This window comes from Oreochromis niloticus, linkage group LG5 (genome assembly GCF_001858045.2).
Source record: "Oreochromis niloticus isolate F11D_XX linkage group LG5, O_niloticus_UMD_NMBU, whole genome shotgun sequence".
NCBI lineage: Eukaryota > Metazoa > Chordata > Actinopteri > Cichliformes > Cichlidae > Oreochromis > Oreochromis niloticus.
The window spans coordinates 4,238,852-4,265,989 of record NC_031970.2 but is presented as its reverse complement, the minus strand read 5'-3'; the positions used below and the strand labels follow the sequence as shown (position 1 = coordinate 4,265,989).

General features: G+C 37.4%; 1 protein-coding gene across 4 annotated transcripts; it reads left to right on the top strand.

The window, feature by feature from the left end:
* Positions 1-3,518: 3,518 nt before the first annotated feature.
* LOC102078378 (uncharacterized) lies at positions 3,519-23,573 on the top strand. 4 transcript variants are annotated; one of them, XM_019359407.2, is made up of 7 exons: positions 11,631-13,062; positions 14,251-14,307; positions 18,599-18,693; positions 20,215-21,282; positions 21,383-21,538; positions 22,427-22,516; positions 22,602-23,573. In XM_019359407.2, the coding sequence occupies exons 4-7, from the start codon at positions 20,701-20,703 to the stop codon at positions 22,890-22,892; spliced, it is 1,119 nt and encodes a 372-aa protein (XP_019214952.1). In that variant the 5' UTR covers positions 11,631-13,062; positions 14,251-14,307; positions 18,599-18,693; positions 20,215-20,700; the 3' UTR covers positions 22,893-23,573. The 4 variants fall into 4 exon arrangements, with proteins under 4 accessions (XP_019214953.1, XP_019214952.1, XP_019214951.1 ...); XM_019359406.2 differs by having other exon boundaries at positions 14,251-14,405; XM_019359408.2 differs by lacking the exons at positions 11,631-13,062; positions 14,251-14,307 and adding an exon at positions 3,519-3,942.
* The last annotated feature ends 3,565 nt before the right edge of the window (positions 23,574-27,138 follow it).

Genomic DNA, 27,138 nt, shown 5'->3' with positions numbered 1-27,138 from the left:
CTGAAAGGAATTGCAACACACCTGCTTACATGACATATGCCTGGAGTTATTTTTATCTTTTGTTACTTATATCCTTTAGAGCTAAGATTTAAGTTTGTATCATTTATCACTTAGATCCTTTGAAGTAAGTTTTAAGTTTCATTTAGGTTAACATCATGGTTTGAGTATCATCATTTGAGGGTGACATTTGGTCTAGAAGTCACACATAGTTCAGCTGTGTATGAGCTCAGGCCTTATGTCTGGCTATGACAGAGGTGTGAGGTGAAGCTGGGGTGCAGGAGAGGTCATGACACCTACATAGCATACATAACAGGCACATACACACTCACGCACACACGTACACACCATAGTAGATTGACTTGAGTAGGTAAAAAAGTCAAGATGTATTTTTGCTGCGAGTGCAAGATCGGCCGGCATATTGTCAGAGGCTTACAGGAAGTGCACCTGATGTTCTAAGAGATAAGAATGTGTGCATGGGGCGACACCGGGATGGAGATGAGACGTAATGTTCTTAAAACTATGGTAAGAGGTAACGGAACATTTTGTGGTTTGGGATTGACGTAAGCTGTACTTTGTCTGTTTTTGCAAAAGAGGGGGCTTTGTTGTCCTACCCCTATAAAACCTTTGTCTAATTGTTGTAAGTTTAGTTCGATCACTGACTTTGCCCAGTGGTGGAACTCCGCGCGTGTGAACAATAAATCTTCGCTTTGATCACATCTTCTGGACCAGAGTGGTTATTTGCTTGTGAGCCCTCCGTACTCCTTTTCTCCATTTTTTGAACCTTAACAAAAGGTACGGGTTTAGGGGAGTGGTTTTGGAATGGTTAAAAAGCTATGTAGGGAATAGGCAACAATATGTACAAATAAATGAATATAAATCTAATATGATGGATATAGCTTGTGGAGTACCCCAAGGTTCAGTACTGGGTCCAAAAATGTTTATTATGTACTTAAATGATATCTGCAGAGTATCGCAGATTTTAAAGTTTGTAATATTTGCAGATGACACAAATATAATGTGTTCAGGTGTGGAATTGGCACAGGTTTTGGAGATGATCACACAGGAATTAACAATATTAAAGAAGTGGTTTGATATAAATAAATTATCATTGAATCTAGATAAAACCAAATTTATGTTTTTTGGAAACCAAAAGAAAAACATCAAAATAGAAATATGTGTTGTCAATGTATATTTAGAAAGGGTAAATGAAATAAAATTTCTTGGTGTGATCATTGACCACAAGCTGTGTTGGAAGCCACACATTACTTATGTTCGGGGGAAACTGGCACGGGGCATTGCCGTCCTGGGGAAAGCAAAGCATATGTTGGATCAGAAAGCACTGCACATTTTATACTGTGCTTTACTACTGCCATATATGAGCTACTGTGTAGAGGTCTGGGGAAACACATACAAAAGTAACACACAAACAATAACTATAATACAGAAAAGGACCATTAGATTAATAAATAATGTGGGGTACAGGGACCATACAAATGCACTCTTTGTCAAAATGAAAGCTATTAAATTCCAAGACTTGGGGAAGCTTAAAACAGCGCAAATAATGTATAAAGTAAGAAATAAATTGCTTCCAAAAGAAATCTGTAAATTGTTCATAGAAAGAGAAGGTGGGTATAACTTAAGAGGGAAATGGAATTTAAAAATACAAAGTGCTAGAACAACTTTAAGAACTATGTCTATCTCAATTGCAGGAGTTAAATTATGGAACAGTCTAACAGAAGAAATAAAGGAAAGTAAAAACATAAATCAGTTTAAAATAAAATATAAAAACCTAATTTTAAATAACTATAAGAATGAAGAAAACGGGGTTAACCCAGGACGGTAATGTTGCTGGTAATGGTGTTGTGGTTCTTTTTGGTTTTTTTGTTTGTTTGTTTTTTGGTTTGTTTGTTTTTCCATAACTTGTGTATCTGCAAATATACTCATTCTGTATTTTTCATATGAAAGAAACTATACTGTGGTGGGGCTTGCTTATTTCTTGTTTTTGATTTATTTACGTTTTATTTTGTTTTGCTTTTTTTTTTACTTTTGTTTCATATGTTGATTGTTTAATTTAAGACTAAAAGAAAATTAAATGAATGAGAGGTAAAACTTGAGGGGGTAGGGACAAATAAGTAAATACTTCTGCCTACTCCTTTTCAAACAAATAATGAAATGATATTTTATAATGATTGTGAAGACACATGTTTGAAATGTTTGAAATAAAAATGAACTGAACTGAACTGAACTACAGCTGGTTCAAAATGCTGCGGCAAGGCTTCTGACCGGCACATGCAAGTGAGAGCACATATCCCCTTTACTTGCCTCGCTACATTGGCTGCCAGTTAGTTTTCGAGTTGATTTTAAGATCTTCACACTTGTTTTTAAAACATTGCATGGACTAGCTCCTATATATCTTTCTGATCTTCTAAATTGGTTTACACTAGCAAGATCTTTGAGGTCTGCAGACCAAATGCTCCTAGTTGTCCCTGGGTCTAGATTAAAATACAGAGGAGATCATGCTTTTGCTGTGACTGCTCCAAAACTGTGGAATAAACTGCCTTTACATATCAGGACCTCTCCAACACTTGATACTTTTAAAACTCGTCTAAAGGCCCATTTTTATTCCTTAGCTTTTAAGTCGGTATGAGTCTGTCATTATTTTATTCTTATTATTTTCTTATCCTTGATTTTACTTTCCTTTTAAATTTTATCTGATTATTCTGTTGTACAGTACTTTGGTCAACAGTTGTTGTTTTTAAAAAAGCTACATAAATACAATTGATTTGATATGATAAAATACTTAGAGATGGAAGTTTGTTGATAACCGCTAAGATGGAAGAGCAGAAAAATAAAATGTTAAATACTGAGAGTATCTGCAAAAAGACAGTGAGAGAGAGAAAATATTGTGGTGTGAGGAGTAATCACAGGCATCCCAATAGAGGAAGATCTAGACATTCAATCTGTAGCTAAATGTCTTTTATCAAAGAACAGCTGCTGCAAAATAAGAATCATTCTGGAATTTCACTTGGACAGTAAAATATCTTCTCACTTTAGAAAAAATTAGACGCAGTATTTCTGACAATGAGGTCAGCAGGATTAAAAGACTGATGTGGGTCGTGGGGGTGAACACAGGTATGATGAATGTGACTGTGTACAGAATAAATGTTGTAAATGTGATGGGCAGCACAGGGCAACATATGGGGGATGTGCGGTTAGGAGGGTAGCTGTGGAAATAGAGTTAGTCAAAGCAGTACAAAACATGAAGTTATGCAGAAGCAGTTAAGAAAGTAAGGCAAATTGTTCAGAGGGAATTGGCCGAAATGCTGAAAATGGGAGTAATAGAAGCGCCTGGTGTAGCCCCATAGTTCTTGTAGTGAAGAAAGATGGTTCTGTGTAGGCAGCAGTTCATTACACTTCCGTTCTGCTTGTTCAGAGCCCCGGCCACCTTCCAGTGCCTTATGGACCAGGTGCTGCGTCCGCATGCTGTATATGTTGCCATAGCGACACCTGGGCAGAGCATGTGCCGCTGGTCATGGAGGCAGGCAGGGCTCACAGCCAACCCGAAGAAGTGTGCGGTTGGACGGAGGGAGGTACAGTATCTGGGATACCACTTGGGGGGCAAACAGGTGCATCCACAGGTTGAGAAGATAGCAGCTATTGCATCCTGCAAAAAGGAGACCAAAAAGGAGGTGAGTCAGTTCCTGGGGCTGGTGGGTTACTACCGCTGATTTGTGCTTGGGTTTGAGGAATTGACCAACCCATCTCACCTGAAAGAGTGCTCCAGATCTGGTCCAGTGGATGGGGCCATGTCAGGCAGCGTTTGTGCAGGTAAAGAAAGCTCTCTGTGGGGAGCCTCTGCTCCACACTCCTAACATTTCCCTCCCTTTTGTCCTGCAGACTGATGCCTCAAACAGAGGGTTGGGGGCCATTTTGTCCCAGTAGGTAAGGGGGGTCGACCAGCAGTGTTGGGAAGGTTACTTTTAAAATGTATTCCACTACAGATTACAGAATACATGCCCCAAAATGTATTTTGTAACGTATTCCGTTATGTTACTCAATGGGAGTAACATATTCTGAATACTTTGGATTACTTAATATATTATCATGCTGTTTACAACTACATGAATGTACTATTGCTGTGTGTTGTATTACTGTTACTGAAGGTCCGCGGCTCCGAACCGTAGTAAAGGGACCTCTGGCTAATACGTCGGGTTCCGTGTCGGGCTGGTAGCCGAAAAATAGCTTTACTTTGTTGTTTGGGTCAACTTTGCTAGCGAGAGACAGAGAGAGGATTTGAAAGGCTGCTCCAACGGAACTTATTGTTTCGGAGGAAAACACGAACACAGTGTACAGTCGAGTCTTAATAGCTTACTTACAACTGGGCTCGTCAGGCACTCTTCTTGGCTGCAGTGGTTATTATTATATTTACATGCTTCCAGCTCCCGTTTCTGCTCGATGACAACTCGTACTTTTCCACTCTCCTTTTTCTCCCTCCTCTTGCTCACAGACACATAACGTGTATGGCAGTCCATTCTCCCTGCAGCACGGACTACACTGCCCATGAGGCTACATTCTTTAGGACTATGCCTGTAGCATTCTGCCTATTAGCTTAGCACAACAACAACAACATTTAGGCGCTCTCTCACCCAGGAAACACACAGTCGCAGAGAGAGCGTGCGTCACCCAGTAACCATGGCAACCGTAACGCTGCCACCTGAAACAACAGAACATAGCTGTCAAACAAAACCCAAACAGTCCTGACCCGCCTGCAGTTAGTGCAAAATGCGGCGGCACGATTTTTAACCGGTAGTAGGAAATTCGATCACATCACTCCGGTTCTGGCTTCCTTGCATTGGCTTCCCATTGAATTTAGGGTTCGTTTTAAAGTCCTTTTATTGGTTTTTAAATCTTTAAATGGTCTGGCTCCTGTCTACTTATCTGATTTGCTGAAGCCACATGTTCCTCCTCACTCGCTCCGTTCAGCTGAGCAGCTGTTGCTGTCGGTTCCTAAGTCGCGGCTGAAATGCAGAGGAGACCGAGCTTTTTCAATTGTGGCTCCGATGCTCTGGAATAACCTTCCCCTTCAAATTAGACTAGTGTCATCAGTGCAGGTCTTTAAGTCCAGATTGAAAACCTATTTTTATTCCCTGGCTTTTAACTCTGTAGGAAACTGACACCTTCTTATTTATTTTATTGTATGTAATGATTTTATCATATTTTTAAATTGGTAGTTGTTTTAATCTGTGTTGTTCAGCACTTTGGACTGCCTTGTGTGTTCTTAAAGGGCTATACAAATAAACGATGATGATGATGATGATGATGAATATGAAACAGGGAAATACCGCCGTGTAATCCATTTATTTCAACAAAGTAACTGTATTCTAAATACCACCTTCCTTATATAGTGAAGCAAGAGACGAACGCGGGGGTGTGAGCTGCGACCAGCGCCTAGTAGAGACTGTGCCATTGTGTGTGAGGGTCCATCTTACACCCCTCCTGAGGGAGGTGGGCCCACAGGAGGATGGACCCATATAACTTCAGGCTGAGCCCAGCTGGGCCACGGGATAAGGCCCAGCCACCAGACACTCATCCTCAAACCTCTAGACCACAGGTGTCGAACTCCAGGCCTCGAGGACCGTTGTCCTGCAGGTTTTAGATGTGTCCTTGATCCAACACATCTGATTTAAAGGCTAAATCACCTCCACCTCATCATGTCTTGTAGTTCTCCAGAGGCCTGGTAATGAACTAATCATTTGATTCAGGTGTGTTGACCGAGGGTATTATCTAAAACCTGCAGGACACCACCCCTCGAGGCCTGGAGTTCGACACCCCTGCTCTAGACAAAGTCTGAACCCTTGATTTTATTTATTTTTTGTCAACATAGGGGTTGTCTAAACCACTCTTTGTCTGGCCCCTTACCGAAGACAAATTGGCCTTGGCACACCCCACCAGGGGCAAACTGCCCCCGACAACAATGTAAAGTAAAATTTTATTTGTATAGCACCTTTCAAGATAAAAAATCACAACGTGCTTCACAGAAGCTAAAACATAAAAACAAAAATTAACCGAAAGCAAGTTTAAAAAGATGAGTTTTTAGCTGTTTTTTTTAAAAGAGACCACTGAGTCCACAGATCTCAAGCTCAAAGGGAGAGCGTTCCAAAGTCTGGGAGCCACAGTTACAAAAACTCTGTCACCTTTCATTTTCAGCCTCACATGCTGGACAACCAGCAAGCCCTGACCACATGACCTTAGGAACCTGTTGGGGATGTATGGATGTAAAAGATCTCTGCTGTATGTCAGTGCTTGTCCATGTAGAGCCCTGAATGTCAATGTCACAATCTTAAAGCGGACTTCAATGGGCCTTGCAGCAGCATTCTGAGCAACCTGCAGACATTGCAAGGAGGTGTTACACAAACAAGTGAGCAAAGATGAAACAAATGCATGTATGACAATTTCCAGTGCAGAGCGTGACGCAATGGGACTCAGCTTAGCTATATTTCCTAAATGATAAAAACAGGAGCGAACCAGAGATTTAACATGAGAATCCAAAGTTAGAGCTGAGTCAAACGTTACTTCAAGATTCCTAGTAGATTTGGCAAATGTAGCAAGAGGACCTAAATTTTCCATAACCTTGGACACAAATTTATTGGGAGCACAAACCAGGACTTTGTTTTTTCCAAGGTTTTCTCCTCATTAAGTTGAAGAAAGTTGTCAACCATCCAACCTCTAATGGAGTCTTTGCATCTATGCAAAATCTGTAGCTTGTAAACATCTTGGGGCTTAAAGGAGATATACAACTGAATATCATCTGAATAGCAGTGATAAGAAATGTCCTTAATATTGCTCAGAAGGTGCTGAAGAATGAGTAAATACAACAAAAACAATAAAGGTCCCAAAACGGAACCTTGTGGCACACCAAAGGCAAGAGAAGTAGAAGAGGACCTGTACTTAGAAGTAACCACAGAAAAGCATCGTTCACACAAATAAGATGTGAACAAATCCAAAGCAGACCCAGATATACACCCAGTGTTGCAGCCTGTCTAGCAAAATGTGATGGTTGACAGTATCAAAGGCAGAGGTCAGGTCCAACATCAGCAAAACAGAGCATTCTCCTGCATCACATCTCATCAACATGTCACTGGAGACTCCAAGAAGGGCATTTTCAGTAGAGTGAGCTCTACGAAAGCCAGATTGGAATTTATCCAGAATGTGGTATTCATTCAGAACAGCTATAAGCTACTTAGCCACAACCTTTCATAAAATCTTAGCGATGAATGGTTAGAGTTGGATGTCTTGAGACCGACGTGGTCTTGGTCTTGTCGTGGTCTCGATGGACTTTGGTCTTGGTCTTGTCTTGGTCTCGGATCCCTCAGTCTTGCTTTCTCAGGTCGACATAGTGATCAGGAGATTTGGAGTCAACCATCGGCAGAGTGGGGGGGTGGCTTATTGAGCTTAAGCCCGTGTCATTTTTTCAGAAGCCCGGGGTCTTTTGGAGTGTAATTTGTTTCATAGTTAGATGCCTGACTGACAACTGTATAACACAAAAACTACACACAATATTCGAAGCACAGAGCGCACAGTCGTAAATTCCCCATAATTTTGGTATGATCCGAGCTCAGGTACTAGGCGACTGAGCACAGCAGTTTGCTGTTGGAGAAGCGCAGCCAGGCAGACAGAGGAGAGCTTCAGTTTGACCAGGTACCAAAGCAAATCATTCGTACTGTACAAATAATGTAAATATGACGGTGTATCACAAAAGATTGATATCAAACTGATCACTTGAGCCATATTACGTTACTTGCTCTTGGAGTGAATCAACAAATGGTGAAATGAAAAGCCGAAAAACAATGCTGTTTTTTTAGAGAGTCTTAGCTTACATGTGTGTTTATTTCATATTTTCAGTTGTTACCCTCCACGGCTAAACAAAGCACTCTAAATCAGTTTCAGTTATGTACTGATGAACACAACAATGGACATAAGGGGCTTCTTTAAAAGAAAAAACTCCGATAGATGTTATTTTATATATTATGCTTTATATGTTGTTCAGTATATTTCTATGCAAAACAAGAGGAATTTCAATACACAGCAGTATATTCACAGTTTAAACCATATATTTACATACACTTTAGGGAAAAAACATAAAAACATTTTTTTTTTCTGTTAAACATCCATTTAGAGTAAACTTGTTTTGTTTTAGATAAATAAATATATAAATATCTTTTGAATTAGTTAAATGTCAGAATAAAGAGAGAGAGAGCTGTCTATTTTAATCACTTTCATCAAATTTAGGAGTACATATACACTAAGTTTATTGTTAATTAATAAGAAAACGCCAGACGATTCCATTCTGAGCTTAAGAATCCATATGGAAAAGATATATATAAATCTTATAAAGTTTGTATCTGTCTTCAATTCAATTCAATTCAATTGTATTTATATAGCGCCAAATCACAACAAAAGTCGCCTCAAGGCGAGTCTTGTGTGAAACTTGTATGAAAAGCATACAAGAGTGAAAACAGATATAAGATCCCTTGAAAAATCATATAAATGAAACTTGTATGTTTTGGATACTTACTAAAACAATATATGAAAGTGGCCACTTTCATGAGTAAATCATATAAGCCTTATATGATTCACTATATGAAGTAGGCCAAATCTGATGCAAGTCTTTTATAAGTTTTTTCTGTTTCTTTTCCATATGGGAAACTGCTGATAGGTTAGTAGAGTCCATGTGAGTAAATTGGTGGCACACCTGTGGATGCATATAAGGCACCCCCAAAACACAGAGCCTGTTTCTTTGACATGGGAAAATCAAGAGGTATCAACCAAAACACCAGGAAAGAATTGTGGAGCTCCATAAGTGTGGCTCAATTTTGAATACAATTTGGTGGCATTTGCCATTAAGAAATTAAGTCAATTTCTCTCTTTACTCTTAAATTTAGCAAATATGTTTTTATATTTATCAATCTAAAAAAACTAAACATTTAGTCTGATTTGATGTTACAATTAAAAAAGTGTTTGTGTTTTTATCTGAAGAGTATGTAAATATCTGGTTTCAACTGTATATTTGATGATGTTGGTGTTTGGCTGGATTGTCAGCACAAACGAAACGAAACGAAGCCTAAATAATTATATAAACTTTTCTCAATCTAAATAGTGTACTTTGGTAGAATTAAAAAATAAGTGTAGTGCACGTCTATGATGATTTTTATTGCTACAATCACCTAGTTTTGATTCTGGTTCTGTCTTAGTTAAGTCCTAAGTAGTCCTGATTTTGAACTGTTGTAGTCCTGTTTTAATTCTGGATCTGGGTTCTGGGTCTGGGTTCTGGTTCTGGGTCTGGTTGAACTGGGGTTTAGTCCGCGTGTCTTGATACAGTCCTGATTTTGTTCTGCCTTGCTGCTTAATTAAAAAACTAGTGTAAGGTGTCCTGCATATGTGATATATTTTTTTTCCTATATGAAGTCATTCTTTTTTGAACAAAACTCAAAACACAGCCTAATAATCTTTCAGTCATTTCTAAAGTGAGTGAGACAGTAGACGGCGGCGAGGAGGGCTGTGCGAGTGCATCGCAAAAACACATAAATATGCCTGACAACCGTAAACGAAGCAGCATCTGGCTGCAGTTTAAAGACTTTTTTGTCTTGGTCTTGGTCTTGGTTTAGGTGGTCTTGACTACAAGTCTATGAATGGTAGTTTTGAAATTGGTCTATACTGCTAAGCAGAGAAGCATAAAGCTTGGGGTTTTTTTTAACAGTGGGTTAATGACAGCATTTTTACAATAAACAGGGACCTGACCAAAAAACAGTTAAGTACTGGTAATTGTAAGCACACAGGGACCGATAGACTGAAAGACAATTTTAAACAAAGATCCAGGTAAAATATCAAGCGGAAAATGGATGGAGGAGGAGGATGCTTTCATCAAATCAACTAATTTGACCAGCTCAGGTAAAGACACAGGTAAAAAAATATTTCTAAAATAACAGGCCTAGCTTGAGTTGGAGCAGACAACAGAGACACAGAAGGAGAGATATTGTTCCTCACATTACTAACTTTGTCAGCGAAAAAAGAAAGAAAATTTTTACAATCTTCATTCAGGTGGAGTAGGAGCAACAATATCACTAATGGTGTCAAATAGTACCTTGGGGTTACCTCTGCTTTTTGAAACTAAGTCTGAGAAGTAGGCAGCCCTCACATCACAAACTGAAGTGTTAAATGAAACTAAAAGGTTCTTTAAATGAAGGAGATGAACATGTAATGAGTTTTCCTCCATAATTGCATAATGCTCCTAGGATCACTGGAAATGACAAACAGCTCCTCAGCGAAGAGAGAACTGAGCATAAAAGTGAAGCTGGTTGTTTACCGATCAGTCTGCATTGCTATCCTCACCTTTGTAAAACAGAGATCACAATATCAAGGATAATAACTGAAGTCTGTAAAAGGCCCACACATCACTTTCTAAGAAATTCTCAACAGCAATAAGCTTATAAAAGAAAACACACTGTTGACAGTTAATAAATGTTTTGTCATCATATATCAGATGTTTGTTGTGAAGTGTTTGATGGGAACAAAACCATCGTTCATGTGAGTGAAGGCGGACCCAAACGCAGACTCAAAGGGGGTAGGAAGAGGAACAGGTAACGCAAACAAGGAGAGGAAGTAAAACTAAATACCAACACTAACAACAAGGGCCTCGCCAAAGTAAAACAGGAAGTAATAAAACAGCACAGACCTAACACAGAAACTGAGAGTGAACAGCAAGGGAAACACAGGAGGGCAGGAGACCTGAAAGAAGGAAATCAATACCCGTGTTGTAACGTCACTGCAGTCTATTTAGTTTAATAACAGAAATTTAGTTAGTTTGTAAGTGATTTACTGTCAGCAACAGATTTATTAAGAGCTGTTAATTATAGATTTCCTCATCTACCACGAGATCATTAGACATATTGTTATTAGAAGACTGCATTTCCGAGGATTCTTTGCAATAAAAAGAAAAGGTTTTTGTGTTGTTCAACTCTCAGAAGCTTTTAGTGTGAATTTAGAGATGGGCAGATGAAACCTTGAAAAGATTCTTCCTGATTATCCCTACAAAAGATACAAATCTGAGAGAGTCTCCCCGTGTCTCTGTGTGTCAGCATGTACTCTACCTCTCACCCTGTGACAGCTGGAAGGTATCAGGGCAGGTGGGATGGACTCAGGCGCAGACTGAGAAATATAACTAAACAGTTCTTTATTGAACAACAGCGTGTGCACTATATACAGGTGGGGGAAAAGGCCAGGGTTCCAGGGGTCCGTGGGATTAGGAGAAACAGGGTCTCCACACTTGCTCAGACACACTCTATATGCAGAAATGAACATTACTTCAAGGGCAAACACAAAGAGAGACAGATATTTGCTGAGCCGGGCTTTCACTAATGTGAGTTACTCAATATTCCAGCAACGAGCAGCTCAGTGCCCCTGCCTTATGACGAGGCCAGAAAACAAAGTGATGAATCACAGGTGATTAGCTGCAGGAGCGTGGGGCAAAGGCGGGAGCTCCACATAAGCTCCGCCTAGGCAGAGCGACAGGAGTGAGAGAGAGCAAAAACCAAAACCAAAACATTTGTGGCCACACTGGGCAGGCACAGGGACTATGACAGAAGGCTCCACAGGTCATGCAGCTGGATCCTCTCCTCTACTCTCCTGTGGAAACCAGAACTCACCTTAAACAATCCTGTTACTGGTACTATCCAGATAAAACTGTATATCTGTTTTATCATGTCTCATGTCTGCAGCATGTTTCTAATTTACACACACACAAAAAACCCCACAAGTCCCTGTTTGTGCCCCTGACAGATTTATGTCTAAAGTAATGGAAACTCTTGGTCCCCTTGGTGCTACATTTGCTAAATCTTCTAAATTTGCTGAATCAGGACCCTCAGAGTAACTTTTTACCTTTTAAAGTTTATTTCAAATCACTGGTTCACTCTTGTGTTTATCACTTAGGAAATAAAACCAAGTTAAGTCCCTTTGGACTTAACGTGGAAATTATTAATTATCCTTTTATTTCATTATGTCTGGATTATCATAATTCTTTGTTTACTTGTCTAAACTAATAATGCTGCTGCGAGGCTTCTGACTAACTACACTCACATCACACAGTTGCTGACTCAGCTGCTTTACCTTCCCATTAAATTCAGAGTCAACGTGAAAGTTCAGATTTTGATCTTTTGAGCTCTGCATAGACGAACACCGGCATCCATTACTGAACCTTTACATCTGGATGTCCCCAGACCAAGACTTGCTTTTGGTTAACTTTTGTTTTTACGTTTTAGCATTTTGTTGTTAGGTACTCAAAGGTCCTTGTAAATAATGTTTTATGTACACTCTAAAAAAATATTCATGGTGTTTGTAGGTAGAACTTAACAAAAAAGCATTTTTCTACTTAAAAAAGTAAGTTGTCTACATGTACAAGTTTCAGTGAGTTGACTAATCAATGTTAAAAGTCAGTGCAACACAGAAATTAAAAAACACCTCCTTAACTTAAATGTTTGAGTATATTGAACAAAATACTTTTGTCATCAATCAACAACAGAAAATATTAAGTTTGTGTAACATGTAAAAGTGAGTTTGAACATCCTTCGTGTTTGAACTGCCCATAACTGGACCATAACGAAAAAATAATCACAACTGCCATAAAAAAAGAAGAAACAGAAAAAAACAGAGGTTGGCAACACTACCTGGTAAGTTTCTTGTTTTATAGTCTTTTATAAATATGTACTAGTTATGGGAATTTACTGCGTAAGTTTAGTCTGACAATGGCAGCTACATGATGTGAATTGACACTCTGTGTTATGCTAGTTGTTACTCTATAAAAGTAAGAGCGTTTGAATTTTTTCCTGTAATTAATTAAATCTGTCAATTAAATCTGTCACTCTGGTGGTTACTTTGGTTAGCCATAGGTGTGTATGAGACCATGCATACAGCAGAGGGTAACCCCGTAGCAGATGTTCGTATCATCACAGGCGTAGCAGTTGTCTGATTTCTTATCGCTTTGTGGGAGTAGAGGTGGGACTGTGTTCGGTGAGTTAACTAAGCACTGAATTCTAAATAGATCAATTACAAGTTAATTTTGTACACTTTAAATTTGATGGTTTTAATCATAGTTTAGCATAGTAAAGTTGCTAAAGTTAAAGTTGTTAGCTAGCTTTCTTTTAGCTAGCAAACGTTCCTCGCAAATACGAGAGTACATTGTCAATTTTTCCACTTATAATTAAAATTTGTCACTTGTCAGGGTGCATTTGGTTAGCTGATAGACCTTGCAGACAGCAGAACATGTTCAATTTGAACCTGTATATGTTCAAATTAACCAGTCAGCAGCTGCCTGCATTTTTATCATGGTGTCAGAGTAAATTTGTGATTCTACGGTCTTGGGTGAGGTAACTAATTACTGACAGAGTGAAATGTGGTGAATTTATGCCAGAGTATTTATGTGAGTAAAAGTATTTCTATCGAATGTATTGATATTTTAAGCTCGACTGTTAAATATGCCTGAGGTTAAAGTTAGTTGACCTAGCAAGAAAAAACAAAACTGTGTGTGTGCACACACGACTTGCATTCGTTACCTTCTGTAATTGTAAGCATAATGTGAAGTGTGGGATTGTGGCATGTCAACAGTGGTCTTCAAATAATTAAAAAGAAAATTGTCTCACACATTTGGATATGACACCTTTTTACAATTTTAAACTACAGTCTGTAGATTTATCTTATTTTTTTAAATTTTGGATTCATCTTTTCAGTGTTGCATTGTAGTGTTTTAGAGAAGGTTTATACTTAAAGTAACGTGTTAACTCAAAAGCCTCGATAAGTCTTTGCATTACCAAAAGTTGCAATAAATTTCAAAATGCACTGGACTTGCAAAATTTGCAAATTTGAAACACCAAGAAGGAATCAGCTCTTAAAGCATTACAGGCTTAGACATAGCCATGGTGAACTGTTTATGCCTTGTCTATACTGGGATTGTTACTGCTCATTTAAAACATGGAATAGCTTGCGAACCCATTTATCAAGAAGCCATTCATCCTCTGATACAATGACATGCTCAGAAGTCTTGTCTTTCAAATGTCCATGTTGCTCTTTAAGCACATTTTCAACTCAAAGAGAATATTTTAAGCATATTGGGCACCATTTAAAAAAACTGGAAACTGTCGCTTGTGTTTTTGAAAACTGTAACTTCAAAACAAACGTTCATGGAACATATGCTTCTCATAGGAACTGGAAACACAATCCTCACTCATTGGATGACTTCAAGCCTGAGCTGATACAGAGGTGTGTCAATCGTTTGAATACAGGAGATGATCCTCTTGAAGAACATAATGAAAATCCATTGAGTGAAGATGAAGCAAATGCAGAGGATGAAGAAATTGGTGAATTGCCTAATTTTATTGAGAAACATTTAGCCCACCTACTACTAAAACTGGAAAGTATATACAATGTGGCCATAAAGTAATTAATTCAGGTTTTCACGGAAAGTGACTGAAGATTCGGATTACAAATTACATGATTTTGAAAATAATATCGATCCAGAAAGGAATGTGCTTAATGCAATTAATGTTACATGCGAGTATTATACTGAGAATCAATTTAGGGATAATGTTGACTTAGGCAATACATTTTCATTAATTCATTTTAACTGTAGAAGCCTCTATAAAAGTTTTGTTCTGATCAATGATTTTTTGAATGATCTGAAAGGCAAGTTTAAAGTGATAGCACTATCAGAAACATGGATAGATGAGGAAAGGGGTTGGGACTTTCACATTGATGGGTATGAATTATATCATATAAATAGATCTAATAAGAAGGCAGGAGGTGTGGCACTTTTTGTTGATAGTGATTTGAAATGTAAACAGGTTGAATATATGTCTGTGGCTATTGATGATTTAATGGAGTGTGTGACAGTAGAAATAGAAATGGAAAGAAAGAGTAATATAATTGTTACTTGTATGTATAGGAGGCCTGGGACACTGATAGAAACATTCACAGATGTAGTAGAAGATTTATTGAGCAAGGTAAAGGGAAATAAGACATTCTGTATTTGCGGTGATTATAATATTGATTTTTTAAAAATGTCCAATCATAAGGCATCATCAGATTTTTTTGAGTTATTATTTGGAAGAGGGTTCTACCCTCTGATTACTAAACCTAGTAGAATAACTGAAAAGTCAGCTACTTCAATTGATCACATTTTCATTAATTACTTGGAAAGCAACATTATAAGTGGTCTTGTTATAAATGACATAAGTGATCATTTACCTGTTTTTGTTACTTTAGATTATAAAATGACACGAAAGGAGGAAGCGTGTGTGGACAGATATATAAGAATTAGAAATGATGATGCAATAAATACGTTCAGGCAAGATCTTATGAAAGAAGATTGGAATGAGGTTTATGTTAATGACGTCAATGCTGCATACGAGGCATTCTTAAATATTTATTTGGTTTTGTATGAAAATCACTGTCCACTGGTATTATATAAGCAAAAGAAAAAGAAAACTACTGGTAAACCATGGATAACAAAAGGACTGGAAAATGCATGTAAAAAGAAAAATAAATTGTATAGAGATTATATAAAACTTAGAACAAAGCCTGCTGAAATGAAATATAAAGTTTATAAAAATAAGTTAGTATTAATTATCAGAAAGGCCAAGAAAGAGTATTATAATAAATTATTTTACAAAAACAAAAATAATGTTAAGGGTACGTGGAATATCTTAAAAAACGTATTGGGTAATAAATATACATCTTTAAATTTACCTACTTACTTTAATATGAAAAATAAGGTAGTAAGTGATATGAATGAAGTGGTAAATGAATTTAATTCTTTTTTCGTAAATATTGGGCCTAACCTGGCAAACTTAATTAGTAAACAGGATGATTCAGAATGGAATGACGAATGGAAAGGAGACAGCAGAGTGGTACAGTCTATGTTTTTAGGGGAAATCACTGAAAAAGAAATTATAGCTATTGTAGCAAATTCTAAAAACAAGACATCTACTGACTGTGATGGGTTAGACATGGTCATTGTAAAAAAGACCTTGGATTGTATAATCAAACCTCTCTGTTATATTTTTAATCTCTCATTTTACACGGGTGTATTTCCTGACCGAATGAAAGTGGCAAAAGTTATCCCTCTTTACAAATCAGGAGACAGAGATAGTTTTAATAATTATAGACCAGTATCATTGCTATCACAGTTTTCTAAAGTGCTTGAAAAACTCTTTGCACAAAGATTTGATAGTTTCATTGAAAAACATCAACTGTTAAGTGAAAGTCAGTACGGATTTCGACAGAACAGATCAACAGCAGTAGCATTAATGAATACTATTGAAGACATTTCATCAGCAACACACAATAATAAATATACTATAGGGGTATTCATTGATTTAAAAAAAGCTTTTGACACTCTGCAACACTCCATCTTGATTTCAAAGTTAAGTACTTATGGTGTGAGAGGAATAGTATTGAACTGGTTAAGCAGTTATTTAGATAATAGGTTTCAATATGTGCAGTGTTTAGGCAACTCATCTGATAGAATGAAAATAGAATGTGGGGTCCCTCAAGGTTCTGTTTTAGGACCAAAACTTTTTAATTTATATATAAACGACATTTGTGATATATCAAAAATGTTGCATTTTGTTTTGTTTGCAGACGATACAAATTTTTATTGTTCCGGAGAAAATTTGAAAGAATTGGCTAACATTATGGTTATTGAAATGAAAAAAATAAAAAAATGGTTTGATGTAAATAAGTTATCACTGAATTTGGAAAAAACTAAGTTTATGATATTCGGAAACCGAGCAAAGGAGGAAGAGATAGTATTATCTATAGAGGGAGTATCAATTGAAAGAGTGACAGAATTGCGTTTTCTGGGTGTAATAGTGGATGACAAGTTAACATGGAAACCTCATATTGACCATGTTAAAAAAAAGTTGGCTAAAAGTATTTATATCCTGGGTAATGTAAGATATATATTAGATTACAAGACAATGAGAATATTATATTTTTCATTGTTTCTACCCTATCTGAGTTATTGTGTTGAAGTATGGGGGAATACATATGTGACTAATATGAAACCATTATATTTATTACAGAAGAGAGCGCTTCGAGTCATGCATAATGTTAAATATAGAGAACACACTAATAGTTTGTTTATAAAATCGAAATTATTAAAGCTAGAAGATATAGTGAAATTACAGACATTAATTATTATGTTTAGGGCAAAAAATAAAACACTACCTTTTAAGTTACAAAGTTTATTTGTATTGTGTTCAGAAAATGGGGACGGCAGAAGGAAGTTTTACTTTAAGCATCGGTTTGCTCGAACCACACAAAGGCAAATGTGTCCAACAGTCATAGGCATAAGAAACTGGAATTCTCTCGATGATCATCTTAAGTGCTGTACAAATGTTTTTCAATTTAAAATCTGCTATAAGAATAAAATACTAAATCAATATGAAGAAGTTGAAAATAACAAAGTTTAATTGTAGAAAAAATTAACCTTTTAGTTTGATATTTAGTGGTATTGCTCATTGTTGAGTATATTGTTTTGTTTGGTTTGTTTTGTTTTGTTATGTGCAGAATATTGTCAGAGTGTAATTTTGGTTGCATACTTGTATTGTCACAGGTAGGGGGCAGGTGTCAATAAGAATTTATTCTTCTTCCTGCTCCTTTTCATGCATGGAAACAGTGTTACATTAATTGAAAGGAAGGTTGTGTATGGGAAATGAATTACTGCTGTACCATGTGTGAAACAAAAATAAAATGAATGAAATGAATGAATGAAATGAATGTTTCTCACAAGTGTATTGATGAGTTAGTTGAACAGTTACAATTCATTTCTTCCTCTGCTTCAGGCCCTATTCTAAAAGAGATTTTACAGTTAAGCCTAAAGAAGCATAATTGTGCCGTTGATGATTTAGTGATTTCAGATATGGTTGCAGACCTCTGTCAGTGCAACCCAATCACATTGGCTTTTGGAAATAAAGGTCCTCTTTCTACCTCTTACAAAAGAAGCCAATATTTCAAGGAGAATTTTTGTTTGGTAGAACCCACTGAGTATTTGCTTAGTGTTGGGGAACGGAGAAGTTTCCAGTATGTACCTGTTTTAAAGTCCCTGAATGAAGTCTTGGAAAAAAAAGGAGATCCAAGATTTCCTTACACAGACCTCAGAAATGGATTATAGCTCTGAAACACAATACACGTCATTTCATCATGGCACTAATTTTAAAAATAATCAACTGTTATCAGAAGAGAGTCCAGCCATTTCCCTCATTTTGTATGTGGATGAGTTTGAAGTGTGTAATCCACTTGGCACCTCAAGAAAAAAAGCACAAAATTACAGCAGTGTATTGGGTTTTAGCTAATGTACCACCATTGCTCAGGTCCTCACTGACATCAATCTACCTAGCCATTCTATGCAAATCTGATGATGTAAAACAGTTTGGTTACAGTGCTGTCTTTGAGCCACTCTTGAAAGATCTTGCATGCCTAGAAGAAGAAGGACTTTACATTCCCTCATTAGGCATATGTGTCAAAGGTACTGTGTTTTGTGTTGTTGCAGACAACCTTGGTGCACACTCTCTCGGAGGATTTGTGGAGAGTTTCTCAAGTGCGTATGTCTGCAGGTTTTGTCTTGGAGAACGAACCCAAATCCAAGTAAGTGACGTTCGAAGTGGAGCATTTAGTCAAAGAACAATACAAGAACACAGGGTACATGTTGACACTGCAAAAGGAGATAAAAGTCAGTCTCACTGTTATGGAGTAAAAAAACTTTGCCCACTGACCGAAAACCTAAAACATTTCGATGTTTTAACTGGCTATCCGCCAGATTTGCTACATGATCTCTTTGAAGGTATTGTACCTTTGGAGTTAGCACTTTGCCTTAGTACCTTAATCAAGGGAAAGTATTTTACTCTGGACGAGCTTAACAAATCAATTAAACAGTTTCCATACAGATGGGCTGATAAAACTGATGCCCCACAACCAGTTCCATTGAATTTTGCAACAAAAAAAACTGTTGGGGGGAATGCGCATGAAAACTGGGCTTTGCTTCGCCTCCTCCCCCTTATAGTTGGGGAAAAAATACCAGAGAGTGAACCAACATGGCTGCTCCTTCTCAACCTTAAGGATATAGTTGAACTTGTCCTTTCATCTGTTCATACAGATTCAACCATTTGTTTTCTTGACAGCAAGATTTTCGAGCATCGGCAAAGATTTCAGGAAGCTTTCCCACAGGAAAGACTGATTCCAAAACATCATTTCCTAGAGCACTATCCACAACTCATAAAAGCTTTTGGTCCACTTATTTTTCTGTGGACTATGCGTTTTGAAGCCAAGCACAGCTTTTTTAAGCGTGTGGTTAGGCATACCCGCTGTTTTCGAAACATTCTGTTGTCTCTATCAGTGAAGCATCAGTTAATGATTGCCTACCATCTACATGGAAATCAAACAGCCCAGCCTTCTTTACAGGTAACAAAACTATTAACAGTGAATTTGACTGTGCTGAGAGAAGACATTAGGAAAGCAGCGGAAAATAAGTTCCCTGGGGAGTCAAATGTCCAGATAGCAAATACTGTGTCTTACAGTGGCACCAGTTATACCACTGGAATGATCCTGGCACATGGATCAACAGGTGGTCTGCCAGATTTTGTAGAACTGATTCAGATGGTTGTAATTAATGGAAAAGTTGGCTTCATTGTGAAATGCTTAAATGCATGGTATTCTGAACATTTCAGGAGCTTTGAGCTTGAAAACACTAGAAGTGTTAAAGTTATTGAGTCCTGTGATCTGTCTGATATTATTCCACTGGCAGCATACACTGTAGCAGGGAAGCGTATGGTGACCCTAAAGCATTACATCTATGTGCCGTAGAAGGCACAGTAGCCATTTCAATACAGTATGGCCAAAGCTGCTTTGTCTTCCTTGTATTTGTTTATCTTTATAGCTCAAATTTTGTGGATAGTAATGTTTAATCAATAATTAGAGATTTAGTAGTACACCTATCTTGCTCTGCCACAAGTCTGGAAGGCAATTTACACATGACTGATCTTCTCTGCAGAAGTGGCCACCGGCTACTGATTTGATATCTAGTTTCCAGGGTGATAGGAGGTATATTCCACCATGAGTAAAATTCAAAAACTAAATTCTGTTTTGTTTTTTATTTTCCTTTTTATATAGGTACCTCAATGTCTCATCCTGCTAAACTTCGGATCATACTCAAAGAGCATAACATTCGAAAACTGGACTTACCACATGGAATCCCTGGAACAGTGGAAGAACTTGAATCTATTGTGAAAGAGACTTTTGAGGTTGATGGGAAGTTTACTTTGCACTATAAGGATGCTGACTTTGGAGAAGAATATTTTTCTCTGACATCAACAGGTGATATCAAGGACAAGGACACACTTAAGGTGGTTCAGATTATTGAACCTCCCACAATTACTTTGACATTTAGTGATGTAGACAGTTCCTTCAAATCTGCATCAGAGACCTTGGTCAATGCTTCAGCAATTTCAGAGACATCAGTCTCAGAGACATCGAGTGTGTTCTGTGGCACCAGTTGCTCATCTGGGTCTCAGGATACAGTCATTCTTTCCTCACCTGAACATTTGAGTCGGCGTTTACAGCGCTGGCCTACCAATTTTTCTGTTCCTCGCTTTGCTTATGACACAGAGCTTTTACTTGCTTCAGGAAATGAAACTTTCAAAAAGGATGGAACTAAACTTAACTTTACTCCACTTCTTCCAGACATCCTTGAGAAACTGGCTGAAACGATCTTTCAGTATGTTGCCTGCACAATTAGCAGATGTAGCTGAAGCACTTGTTCAACAACACCCTTGCCTTAAAGAACCGGGATCCTATAATGGATGCTATGGATGGCAACAAAGACTGAAATATAAAATGGGCAATTACAGAAGTAAACTCAGAGGGCTTGGGTGCCCTGAGCTGGATGTGAACTCTCTCAAAAGAAAGCAAGCACATGAGAAGACACCTTCAAAGAATCTCAAAAAGCCAAGAAAGGCTGAGGTGAACTATTTGCCACCTCACCCACAAGGAGAAACAGAGGAAAGCTTGGAAAAGGAAAGATTGGAACTTCTTGATGAAGTGAAGAAGAGGAACAACTATCGGATCATCAGTGAAAAAATGGCCAAAACATTCTCGAATCGTAGACAGGAAGTTGTTAATCTGGCACCACCTGTGAATGACTTCAGAAGTAGATGGCCTGCGCTTTTTGATGCAGCACAGGTGATTTTATTAAATAATTTATAGGATAACTTATAATTGTGACATTGTGCATTACATTAACACATTGTGCTTTTAATTGTGTCTTTTTTATCTTTTACAGATAAATGATGAATTCCAAAGGATCACCACTGTTAACTTGGAAACAACATTCATGGCAAAACTGGACCAGTATTCCACAAGAATAATGTCCCTGGTCTCTTCAAAAGGCGGTGCTGCAAAAATTAAGATTGAACGCATCAGGAACATGTTGCAAGAGGTAAGAAAAAAGAAACTGAATATAACTGATAATCTTACACACCTTAAAAGTTAATTATGTAATTCATTATCTCAGGAGCATTGTGGCTATCTTTTACTGAAGAGTGAAAAAGTGAACATCAGAGGTGGACAGAGTAAAAATTTGCTAAAGAAAACATCACTCAAAATATGTTTGTCTGTTTTCTTTGTTGTAAGAGTCAAGGATATAGTGATGTATTTGTAACTTGGTAACTCAGATTGAAGAGAAAAAATAAAACTCAGATGCATAAGTATTTTGCACCTCATAAGTGAGATGAAAAGACATTAATGTAACTTTTGGTCACATAATTGCAAACTGAGGTGGGTAAATTTAAATAGGTACTTTCCATGTCACATGTAACTTGACAATACATTAAGGTAAGTATGGGTCATATTACAAATAATGTGAGGAGAAAAACTGAGGTAATAATTTGGAGTGTTACAAGTATCTTCATCAACTACACAATAAACGTTTATGAGGAAGACAAGTTACACAAATACATTAAAGAGGGTAGATAGGAGCTTTTAATGTTTTAATCACATCATTACAAGACTTGTCCACAGGTGGCTTTTTCCAGTTCTGCATCACATATATCACATATAACTATTATAGTTGAATCCTTAGAACTCAACAAAAACTGTTTGAAATAGTCTCCAAATCTAGGTTACATTTATTTTCACTCACCTTATCCTACTGCTAGCAAAGGGTGCATTGAAAGCAGGTCAGTATGCAACAGATTAAATTCAAGTTATAAAAATTAAATCGTTTATTTGTTAAAAACAAAAATTAAATCAATAATTAGCAAAACGCTAGTCCTATAAATGTAATATGTTTGACTTTTCACCTAGTTAACTTTTTTTTATTCTCCAGAGTTCGGTGGAAACAAGAAGAGAGGTCGCAATCCGTTGCCTGATGGTGTATCTGAAAGAGAAAGAAGAGGATCTCTTCAGAGAACAGCTGGTAGGTAAATCTAACATTGTTTTGTGTTATATTTTTAAATGGCACATAAAATAACCGACATGTTTCTTTTTAACCTACTTGCCAGGGTTATGAAGAACAGTTCCCAGAAGAAGTGGTAAAGATCGTAGTCACCAGATGTGCAGCAGTGTCTCTTCCAGCCGTCGCTAAAATTGTGATTGAAGGAACAGCTGTCTTGGAAGACCTTGATGTGCCGAGAGCATGTGCCTTAATGATGGGACTTATATACGCTCTCAATCTGAGCTACCCCAAACAAGTAAAGAACACTCTAGAGGTATTCCAGAAGGTGTTTCTGGAACTTGATGGGCTTAAAGCCAGCCCACGGGTAATGTCTCTTAAGTACAAACTTCTGTCATAAAACAAATGTAATTTAGGCTGCAATATTCAGATGTCCTGCTTCTTGTGTTTTTTATGCAGTCTTAGACAAGTGTAGTTTTGAGAGTTCATAATACGTATAACCTTACCTTTGGATTGTTGCATTGTTAAATACTAAAATGTTTTGTAATTTTCTTGATTCTGTAATATTTACCAAGTTGATAGGTTAAAGTTAATGTTTAATAATAAGCAGATTTGCAAAAACAAATTGCCTTACATTGCAATGTTTGTTCTCTGAGGTATTTTAGAAGGGTGTGATTTAAAATTATTGTTATTTGGAAGACGCCGCTTTATTTAATATACCTTTACAAATCTTTATAGTGGTTCTCAAAGTTGGTCATCAGGCCCCACTGCTCTGCTTGTTTCTATTAATAACTAAACAATGTTGATTGGCTGGTGTGTTCAGTTAATCAGAAGTTGTAGACACCATTGTGGAGTAAGAAAAACAAAGTGAATTAGTATGTTTTAGCTTCTGATTCAACACACCTTGTCCAGGTAATAAACATCCTACATTTTCTTTTGTTACTGAGGTTGTTTGTGGAGGAATTGTACTGAAATACATTATTGTTTTTGCCCACTCATTTATAATTAAAGGGCTGCTGTAATGTTTGATTTATGTTGTATGACACAGAAGTGTATTACTTCGAAAATGTTATGCAATAAATTGTTTCATCAGTTGGAATAAATTAAATGGCTATGTTTGATTTTTGGAAAAGTTAATTTAGTAACTTAAAACATTTTGCATGGATAATTGTGAGTTGGATATATGTAAAAAAAGTAAGTTAGAGTAACTCAACTAATGTAATTTGTCAACTCAATATTACCAGAAATTCTAAATTAATATTAGGTTGCTTAAACTTAATTATGCTTGTAGAGGTCAAAGTAAATCATGTTGGTTTGTTGAACCAGTTGAGTTAGCCAAACCTAAAAATTACTTGCTGGATTTACTTAATAATATGCAAAATTTGTAACTTAAAAAGCTGAGTGGAAATTGTTACCTCAATTTTTTTAAGTTGAGCCAACAAAACATTTTTTAGAGTGTACTTTTATTCTACTATCCTTGTCTGACTGCTCATTGAGTCCAAAAACTACAAAACTACAACACTTGGATGGTCTGTTCCTTACAACAGGGGGATAATAAGTGTAAGATGATTGGATTAAATTTTCCAAAAGCACCAACAGTACAAACAGTTCAGTTAGTGGAGGTGAGGCGTAGCAGACAGCTTCAGCCAACTGTGCTGGGACACCTGTCAAACCCATCCTTCCACTTAACTTCCTTCTTCATTGTAAATAATAATAAGAATTTTTAAATAAAACCTACCCAGTTGGTATGAAGTGAGAAGCTGATCACAGGGACCACAAACATTTATTACATCTGGCTGTAAACCCGCTGATTTCTGCTGTGAGTGCTTTAGTCTGGGAGTCTGAGGCGACTGATTCATCTCAGCATAACTGAAATCTGTGTCTCAATAATTCAGGTTCAGCTCTTCTCTCTTTAATAATCTGGGGGTGGTTATTAATTTTGGATTTCTAATAGCACTGATTATAAATCCCGCTGTAACCAGATGTTTCTGAAAAAAGTGACCTGAGGGTTACTCTGGGTTACTGTAAGAGCTTTTCTTCAGAAAGACATATTTAAATTAATTCTAGTTGTCCATCTTAAGAGTTTAGGTCAGATCTTCTTTTTAATCACTAAGCTGTCGATGTGGCAACATCTCTGTCTCTTTCTCTTTCCTTCATACTTGATGAAGCAGGACTGAGCACTGCTGCAGTGTGTGACTGCACTGTCACCCAAACACTGTGATTACTGATTTTTTCAACATTTTTCTCCAGAAAGTGCAACGACTCCTGTGACTGTAGAGGTTTTACCTCTGAAGCTGTTAGCAGTGTTAATGTTTGAGTTCCTCAGTGCTGTGTCCACACTTGCAGTGGCACAAAAAAGTGTTGCAACACTTCCTGTTTATGTGTTTGATGTGTCTGAAGATCAGCCTGAGGGTGCACTCTGGCTTACTGTGTGGGTTTGAGGTTTTTCTTCAGAAACACATAAAGATATAGAATATAGTTCAAACCTTTCCTTTTAATTACTCAAGCAGAGATCATTTCTCTCTTTCTCTTTTCTTCCTGGTTTTAGTTTTCAATGTCTTTAAATTTTTTCTTGATCTGCAAACATACATGATGGAACAGGACTGGGCACTGCTGCAGTGTGAGACTGCACTGTGACCCAAACACTGTTATTACTGATTTTTCCTATTAAAAGATTACTTGAGCAATGACAATGCAAAGACTCCTCTGAGTGTTAATGTTCAGTGTTCAGCTTTTAATAATGTTGGGATCATTATTTCAGTTCTTGTGGAAGTGTAATGTGATTTACAGTGAGTGTGCAGATTTGCAGTGATCACCGATAGCATTTGATACTAGTTAATGTCTCCTGTTGGCACCTGACGAGGAGAATATTTCTTCTTCTAAATGTTCCGCATGTTGGAAACACTTGAAGAAAGTTGGTGCTTTAGCGAGAACATTTTCTTTGACTCCTTAAGCTGTGCACACTGTGCTGTATGACAGGCAGAGGGGATGGCTATCTGTCATAACTGATCGGGGGTCAGCGGAGGAAGACGGGACAAAGACACACTGTGGGAGAGAGCCGGACTAATAATAAGTATGAATGAACACAGTAGTGATGTATAAACACAGAGTGAAAAAAGGTGACTGAAGCGGAAACAGTTAGTGCACCATGGGAATCTCCCAGCAGCTTAGACCTAACTGAGGGAGGATTCAGCCCTTACTATATGCTTTATTAAAAGTTTGAAGTCTAATCTTAAAAGTAGAGATAGTGTCTGTCTCCTGAATCCAAACTGGAAGCTGGTTCCAGAAGAGAAACTGGAGGCTCTGCCTCTCATTCTACTTTTAAATACTGTAGGAACAACAAGTAAGCCTGCAGAGCGAGAGCGAAGTGCTCTGTTCTTGGTTGTAGTTTTACATTTCCAGCTAGTCATTAGTTAAACTAATTCATTCACTATACGTTTGAAAGAATTTTTTATAATGAGTACAGTTTAATAATTAATGAAAAATTAGTTTTAGAATATCTACAGATCAAATTACATCACATGAATTTACTGCAGATTAAAACAGTTCCCTGTACTGATGCTGTCAGATTGGATTTCATCAATCTGCTGAGAAATTAACACAAAGAATGTATTGTGGTTTAATACTGAGAGGCTGAGCTCTGACATGTTGTACACAGTTACTCTGTCATACACAAAATACCTAAAGACAGAAACTGAAGAGAAACAAAATACTCATCTGAGCTGTTTTTCAGCTTTATGAAAGACTGTCAGTCAGCAAGTTTGTACGCACAACCGTTTGCTTTTCATGCAATCAGACCTTCAGTTTTAACAAAGCCAATGTCAGCCTACTTAAATGTACAATACTCACACTTTTCTTGTGATGTGATACTATTTTACTTTACTTCTGAATCTTACTGCTGCCTTTTATAAAATGGACCACAAAATCCTGATGTCATGTCTTCAGCAGTGTATCATCATTTGTGGAACTGCATCAACGTCCCAGGGGCAGTTCTCAGCTCCTGGGCCTTCTGGCTGCCTGTTGTTCTGAGGGGTTCTTGGTCTTTGGTTGTGAGGGCTCCAACCAAAGAGCATATGGACCCGTCCTCAAATGGGTCCATCTGAGGCCTCCCTCCTTCTTTTGCTGGGGTTGGTACGTGCTTGTCATCGAGATGTGTCCACAGGGCTCAGTACTCTTGTGGTGCCATTTCTTTTATGCTTGTGTTTTCTTTAACAGTTGGTGTTTTTCTACTCATTTCTACTCATTCGCTGTCACTGTATTTTCATCTCCTCTTATTTTCTCTCATTTTTATTTTTATTTTCTGTCTGTTTTTTTTATTCTCTCTTCTCTTCACCACTACAAGTGGGTACAAGCACAGCACTGCAATATCACACATGTAAATAATAATAATGATAGAGAAATGAATGGATGACAATATGAAGAGGAAAATTTGTTAAAGACCTCATCTTGGCAAACAAAATATGGTTGGCACAGCAGTGCACTCAGATCATGATTCTGATTGCAAAAGAGGCCGAAGAAGACTGGTTAAATAATAATGATAATGACAATAATAATGATAATAAAGGGGAGAGTTATTATCTGAGAAGAAGTTGCTTTAACTTGTCTAATTTGCTTAATAGTTTTAGACCTTATCAAAGAAAGTATGA